This window comes from Protobothrops mucrosquamatus, unplaced genomic scaffold (genome assembly GCF_001527695.2).
Source record: "Protobothrops mucrosquamatus isolate PMUCROS unplaced genomic scaffold, P.Mucros_1.0 scaffold3731, whole genome shotgun sequence".
NCBI classification, from domain to species: domain Eukaryota; kingdom Metazoa; phylum Chordata; class Lepidosauria; order Squamata; family Viperidae; genus Protobothrops; species Protobothrops mucrosquamatus.
The window spans coordinates 1-8,040 of NW_015389684.1; the positions used below are offsets into that span (position 1 = coordinate 1).

Consider the following 8,040-nt stretch of genomic DNA (forward strand, 5'->3'; position numbering starts at 1 on the left):
CAAGTTATGGCACAGTTCTCTTTGGGGCCAACAAACACAAGAGCAACGAAGACCCTGAAGGAAAGCTTAGGATAAATTTACAGCACAGAACCAGCCAATAAATGTTATGGACTCTCCCATTATGTGTTAAAGTGGGAAAGGTGATCTCACCACGTAGTTCTGATCTAAGGAAAACTGGCTAAGAAAATCACAAATTCTGCGGGCCGGAATCCTGAGAGATCAGGGGTCTTCAAACGTGGCAATTTTAAGACTTGTGGATTTCAACTTCCAGAATTCCTAAGCCAGACATGCTGGCTGGGGAATTTATCTGGGCGTTGAAGTCCACACGGCTGCCAAGTTTGGAGACCCCTGTGATGAATCAAGAAGAGAAGAAAAAAAATAGCTGGTCACTTCCTGTATGATTTTTTTTTTTAAAAAAGCCAAATTATCTGTTGTTGTTTGTCTTAATCTCCACTAATAAAGAAATCATTCTATCACAGAGTTGGAAAGCAAAAATGTTGCATCTATCTTAAATACCTTTTCCTACAGAGCCCTTAGAAGTATATTGTGTTGGGGAGCTTCTCAGCTCTCCTAACATTATTACTACACCGTGTATCAAAGAATCCCATAGGGCAGCTATGCCCAATGTGTTGAAATGACTCCTTTTACCTGTTCTAATTTGCCCTCCAATTAAATTCCCAGTAAACAACAGTGTGGATGAGATCAAGTCAAGGAAAGTAGACCGGAACTGCAATGCTGTACATACTTATTGAGAAGAAAGTCTTATTCTTTCCATAGGGCTTCTTCTGGAGATTGCATCCATGGACAGAAAGCCTGAAAGAATTGTTGGGAATAAACAAGAGCAGAACTGACGACTGGATCTCTTCTTACCTTCATGGAAAGAAGACGCGTTAGGTAGATCTCCGGAATCGCTTTGGCTCTCTCCCGTTCCCGCAGGCTCCCTCGCCGATGTTTAGGCAGCTCAGGTTCCTCGGTCGGTTTCACCAGGTGCCAAAGCTTTATGCCGCCCTCATCCGCATCCTCCAGCATTGGGGTTTCTAAAACACAAGCCAGCATAAGGCCACTCTGGATGATTGGCAGTAGATCATCAGATGGCAGATGCTCAGTTTCTCAATTGAACAATTTTTTTTCTTTCTCTTTAAATTAACTTGCTACTCCAAACTGGTTTGATAATTAACTTTCAGTCCATTTTGTTCCTTTGTCCATTCAGTCCACCCAAGCTGCTTTTCCCCCAATAACCAAATAAGAGTTGGAGTGGTCACTCACTCTCTCCAGGGATGTAATCCTGATTCTCCCTGGGAAGGTGCTTGGTCATACGAGGGACCAGTGCAACAGTGGCTCCATCAGGCACCTGAGCAGGCACAAAAAATGTGGGTTAAACAGCTTTCGGGACTCAACATCATGCTGCATTGTCTTTCCGCAAAAAGTATTTGGAAGTTGGCATTTGAGATTAGACACTTAACACCACCTTATCTCCTTGTGTGCTAATGTGATATAATCTATATGACATAATATGGCTTTTGATATAATTAAAGTAGAATCTACCCAGTTCAGCAGTGTCCATAATTTAAAATGATTGGAGATTGACAGGACAGGCTTTACCTCCAAAATACTTAGGGGTCAAGATTTCCTTATGAAGAATTTATTTTTAAAACTAACCTCTTTGATTTGATCACAGCATTTGTTGTTAATGGCAGCTAGTTATTTATTTATGCATATATCCTGCTTTTCCTCTATCAAAGCAGTACTCAGAGTGGCTTTTCACATGCATGTACTTTATTGCAGGGGGTCTTCAAACTTTGCCCTTTTATGACTTGTGGACTTCAACTCCCAGAATTCCTCAGCCAGGCACGCTGGCTGAGGAATTCTGGGAGTTGAAGTCCACAAGTCATAAAAGGGCAAAGTTTGAAGACCCCTGCTTTATTGCAATCAATAGGTTAAGGAAACATTAAAACCTAGCAATTATTATATAATATTTGATGGCACGTTTTTACCTCAGCAGCACAGAATTTAGCCAAGGCGTCAGTACTTTATTCATAAAGTAAAAGCTTTATACAACTATGGCCTAGTTTTCCTGAATACTGACACAGAAGAGGTAAAGTAAGAGAATTAAATTTCCCTTTACAAATTTCAGTATAGCAGTAGAGGGTATAGCTGATTAATTTCATCTGAATCACCAGAATAAACTAATTTAGATAAGAGGATTTTAGAGTATCTGACAGAGATGCTGGTGGTAACACAGCACTCCACGCTCAGAAAAGATATTAACTACTTGCTAGCATCCAAGGTCAACTTGAAATCCAATTTCCTGTCTTATATGGCATCCTACTGACATGCAGTTGATACTCCCTATCATTTATCCTTTGCATGAATGTGCATCTGGCCTTTTCATTAACAACAACAAAAAGATAGTAAAGGATTCTGCTATCCAGTCGTGTCTGACTCCAGGGGGTGGCGTTCATCTCTGTTTCTTAGCCAAGGGAGCCAGTGTTGTCTGAAGATGCTTCCGTGATCATGTGGCCAGCATGATTATATGCCGAGGCGCACGGAATGCTGTTACTTTCCCACCACACGACAAGGTGGGACCAAAGTGGTACAAAAGTGGTACCTATTTATCTACTTGCATCTCATGCTTTTAAACTGCTAGGTTGGCAGGAGCTGGGAAAAGAACGGAGCTCACCCTGTCATGCAATACTTGGGACTTGAACCTTTTGGTTGACAAGCCCAGCGTCTTAACCACTACATCATCAAGCCCCCATGCCCCAGGATAAAAAAGAACCTGGCTTGTGAGTCTAGAAGCTGCTAGCTTGAATTCTATAGCCTCTCTCTAGCCTGGAGAATAGTCATCTGCCAATAGGTTAATATACAATGATAGCAGCAGACAAGAAGATGGGTAAACCCTGGTTTCCAGCAAAAAACCTCGTAAATTAGTCATGGGACCCAGGGATGCTGTAAACAGCCATAAATGCGGGTCATTTGCCAAGCATCCAAAATGCAGTCATGTGGCCGCCAAGGGGGCCCTGGGCACCAGAACACCAAATCCAGGTCAGAAGTCCCTTTTTTTTGTCCATTGTAACTTTGAACAGTCTGAGTGACCAGCCATAAGTTGAGGACTACCTGTAGTTAACAGAGGGTTGCCTGCAATTGCAGGTAGTCCTCAACTTACAACCATAGTAGTAACTGTGAGAGGGACCTCGGAGTCCTAGTGGACAATCACTTAGATATGAGCCAGCAGTGTGCTGCAGCTGCCAAAAAGGCCAACACAGTGCTGGGCTGCATTAACAGAGGGATAGAATCAAGATCATGTGAAGTGTTAATACCACTTTACAATGCCTTGGTAAGGCCACACTTGGAATACTGCATCCAGTTTTGGTCACCACGATGTAAAAAAGATGTTGAAACTCTAGAAAGAGTACAGAGAAGAGCAACAAAGATGATTGGGGGAATGGAGGCTAAAACATATAAGGAACGGTTGCTGGAATTGGGTATGTCTAGTTTAATGAAGAGAAGGACGAGGGGGGACATGATAGCAGCGTTCCAATATCTCAGGGGCTGCCACAAAGAAGAGGGAGTCAAGCTATTCTCCAAAGCACCTGAAGGCAGGACAAGAAGCAACGGATGGAAACTAATCAAGGAGAGAAGCAACCTAGAACTAAGGAGAAACTTTTTGACAGTTAGAACAATTAACCAGTGGAACAAACTGCCTCCAGAAGCAGTGAATGCTCCAACACTGGAAGTTTTTAAGAAGAGACTGGACAGCCATTTGTCCGAAATGGTATAGGGTTTCCTGCCTGAGCAGGGTGTTGGACTAGATGACCTCCAAGGTCCCTTCCAACTTTATTGTTATTATTATTGTTGTTGTTGTTGTTCCTTCAAAGTTACAATGGCACTGAAAAAAGTAACTTATGATCATTTTTTTACGCTTACGATCATGGCAACATCCCTGTGGTCACGTGATCAAAATTCAGACACTTTGCAACTGGCATGCATTGATGAAGATTGCAATGCCCCAGGGTCATTTTTGGGTGACCTTCGGACGAGCAAAGTCGATGGGAAGCCAGATTCATTTAGGAACCATGTTACTAACATGTTGACAACTGCAGTGATTCACTTGATAACTGTGTCAAGAAAAGGTCGTAAAACGGGGCAAAATTCACTTAACAACTTTCTTGCTTAGCCATGGAAATTCTGGGATCAATTGTGGTCGTAACTCAAGGACCGCCTGTATCTACAGGGACAGAGGCTGTTCCAGTGATAGGCAATTTATTCTTCTTATTTACTCTGTCCTGGAGGACTAGCTATAAAGGTTGAATGTCTGCGGAGATTCTCAATCGTCCAGATCATGGTTGTTCCAAAGGTGCTTTTCAAAAGGCAACTGGACTTTCTTGGGTTTTTTTCCTTGAAAGTCCAGCCGCCTTCTGAAAAGCACCTTTGGAACTATAAAGGCTGAACTTTAAAAACTCTTATGGGAGTAATAATAAGAAGTTGGTTAAGAGCTTTCCAGATGCAGCAGCATTGATTGGGACGAGTTGTTGTCTGAAGATGTGATAAAATGCCTAACTGACTTTCGAAATACCAAAGGAGACAATTAAGGGGGGAAACGGGGAAATTAAGACAATAGATTTTGAAGTCCAGGGTAGGGAGGAGGTAGGAGAAAGAGACTGAGAGTAATTCCACTTTAACTTTACTACATATAAGTTGAGCTAGAGAATTGCTCTGGCAGGTTTTCGAGATTCTGTTATCTTTCCAGAAACCCAAATGGTTCTTGTTTGCTGCGCTTGCCAGCCTTGCAGAACTTAACAGAATGTAAAAAGAATCTGTTTTGAAAGGTGGCAGAATGCGGGTGCTAGGAAGCCAAAACTATTGTTCAATGGCTCACTGATTACATCTTAATAGGCCGCCTAGGGACTTAATTATTTCTTTTCAGTCCGGCCAGAAATCTTTCTTTTTATATATATATATAAATATTTTATTAGATTTTATATGAGTAAGGAAAGAATAGGGTAAGTATGGGTATAGGGAAGGGTAGGAGTAAGGAATTGAGGATAGGGTAAGGGAAGGTACAATAATGGGGTAACCCCCAACAATAATCTCATGCTTTAACAAGCAGACTACCATCCGGATATGCATATTGAGTAAACATAGCTTATATAATACTAATCAATTATAGTAAATAGAGTTGGCTATAAACGTATAATTAGAAATTAACAAGTAAATACAATTCCTCTAAGTAGATAACCTTAATTAATAAGATATCAGCTGATTCTAACTGTCGCTACTAATATTTAAAATCACTAATAATAACGCTATTATTAACATAAAAAATAAAGTTTGGTGAAAAACCTAAAACCATATATTCCATTTAATTTCAAGCTCTTTTCTCATTCTATCGTATTTCTAACCATTGATAAATTTTTCCCCAAGTTTTAAAATAAATTGAATCTTCTTTCTCTTTCATCTCCAAGGTTAATCTATCCACAGAAATCTTTCTTGATGCATACAGACTAGTTCAGTGGTTCTCAACCTGTGGGTCGGGACCCCATTTGGGGTCGATCGACCATTTCACAGGGGTCGCCAAGCAAGGCTGTCCGCCATTTTTTTTGTCCGCCATTTTTTTCCCCTTTTCCGGCGGGTGCCTTACCTCCCTTGGGCTGGGCCAGCTGGTGGTCGGCCTGCTCCGTCTCTGCCACTTGCCAGCTATGCCTCGGCCGGCGCAGGGGGCGGAACCACGCATGCGCGGCACTCCTGGGCAGGGAAAGTCCTTGACTTACGACCGGTTGGGTAGTCCTCGACTTACAACCGGTTTAGTCCTCGACTTATGACCGGTTTAGTCCTCGACTTACGACTGGTTGGGGTTGCGGCATTAAAAAGGTTGAGAACCACTGGACTAGTTGGAAGAGTCTACCATGGAGGGGAAGATGAGAAGGTTGCCAATTATGACTTACGACCAGCGTTTTTTTTGTTAAAAAAAAAGAAGTGCCGGAACTCACACACGTCATACAACCTGCCTTGCCTACCCTACAAGGTTCCATCCAAAAAAGGTGCCGGAACTCCGTTCTGGGCGTTCTATGACAAAAAAAAAAGCCCTGCTTACGACCATAATGGAAGCTGCCTATTACTGTTGCAAATCATGCCGGTCAATATGAGTCACCCACGTGATCAACCTGATTTTATGATCTGTTTTGCAGCACTTGTTAAGTGAATGCTATAGGCAGTAAGCAAACTATGGGCCAGTTTTGTCAAAAACCAGATCTAAAATGCCGGTTTTCACCAAAATGCGATCATGTGATTATGAGATGGTATAAACGGCCATTGCCAGGAACCTGAAATTCAGTCATGTGACTGCGGGGGGGGAGGGAGGGAGGGAGGGAGACAGCGATTGGAACTTGGGAACTGGGTTGTAAGTACCCCTGTGGATGTCTGTTGCAACTTCAACTGGTCGCTAAGCAACCGGTTGTAAGTTAACAACTTACCTATAGTCACTATCTTTGATCTCACAGGGGAGGAATTATGCTCCTCTTGTTCATTAGTGTGAGCATCCCTTACGTTGCGATTTTGTTATGTTGTCTCAAACAATGGTTTTGTTTTAGGATTGAGACCTTCTCAAAAACAGCTATTGTGGTATGAGTTGTAGGCAACCATTGACTAATATAGAATTCTGACACTGATCAATGTTTATTGTCAAAACGAGTCCCAGTGATTGCACTTCAACAGAAAGTGACTGAATGTGAATAGAAGGAGGAGATGGAGGTTCCTGGGTTATAATTGTTTTAAGTCTGCTATTTACCCTGCTGTTATTTATACTGTGGTAAATGTTGCAGTAACATTTATTTCCTGGTGGTCCTAAGCGTGTCCATTTCCTGGCGAATGAAGGCGAATGTATGTGTCCCGGGATAATGTTGCAGGATCCAATGTGGGTCGGTCACGGTTTTGTCTTCCGAGCTTCCAGACTTGTGCTGGAGCCCATCCACAGGGACCTTCTCTCTAACTAGCACGAGGAGACAAAACCTCTAGTCCCGGTGACTGACCCAGATTGGATCCTGCAATTTCCTGTCATTCAGCACAGGGGTCCCCAACCCCCAGTCCATGGACCAGTACCGGGCCGCAGCATGCCAGCAACCAGGCTGCACAAACAAGCAAAGCCCCATATGCAGGATGCAGGAAGCACACAAAACCGAGCCCCCTCCGGTCCACGGAAAAACCTCTCTCCACGTAACCGGTCCCTCGTGCCCAAAAAGTTGGGGACCTCTGATTTAGTAGACTTTCCAGTTGCCTGCCCAGCAACAGGGCATTGTAATTTCTTTTTGGGTGTCATCAGTCCTCTCAGTGTGACTCAAGAAGGACTGGTTATATCTCCTTTTCCCAATGTCAGTGATGCATTGGGCCTCAGGTTGAAGTTCATGTCAGATAAGGGAATAGGCTACCTCAGTGGTGGCGAACCTATGGCACGGGTGCCAGAGGCGGCACTCGGAGCCCTCTCTGTGGGCACACGTGCCATTGCCCCAGCCTCACCTCCTCCCACGACCCCCTCACCAGCAGCCCCCCTGGAGGAGAGTCGTCCCCAAGCGTGGCCCACGCGGAGCAGCGCAGCCAAGGACATGGCAGCCAGGCAGCGTGGACAAGACTCTGCCCTCACGCCCCATCGGGCACAGTTCATGCTACAGGGCATGGGGAGAGGGCATGGCCGCCATGGCGCTGCTGGGCTGCCTGGGCGATCTGTGGCGGGCCCTGGAGGCGGTGAGTGGCCCTGCGGGCAGGTGGAGTGGGGTGGGGGCGGGGCAGGCGGTGGAGCAGGGGCAGGGCCAGTTTTTGGTCACTCGGTCTCTAAAAGGTTCGCCCTCACTGAACTACCTAGAAACCTAAGTTTTCCTCCAGTTATGTGGAGCTCCTTGAAAGGATGGCTTTTCCTTTTTTCCCTTTTTCCATTGCTTTAAAAGGATTGCTGTTCCAGTGCTGGCCCTCCTCCTTTTTGAAGTGGCTAGCATTATTTGGAAACCAAGCAAGGAAAACTTAGAAAAAATGATGGCAGGCAGAAATCAA

The 8,040-nt window shown here is 44.2% G+C and overlaps 1 protein-coding gene across 1 annotated transcript in view; it reads right to left on the reverse strand.

Moving 5' to 3' along the window:
- Window positions 1–870: 870 nt before the first annotated feature.
- PLXNB1 (plexin B1) overlaps window positions 871–8,040 on the reverse strand; it is a gene marked incomplete at both ends in the record, with an annotated part of 110,001 nt that continues 102,831 nt past the window's right edge. The window contains 2 exons of the mRNA XM_029286456.1: window positions 871–1,037; window positions 1,267–1,351. Coding sequence (XP_029142289.1) covers window positions 871–1,037; window positions 1,267–1,351 — 252 coding nt within the window. The remainder of the gene's footprint in view (window positions 1,038–1,266; window positions 1,352–8,040) is intronic.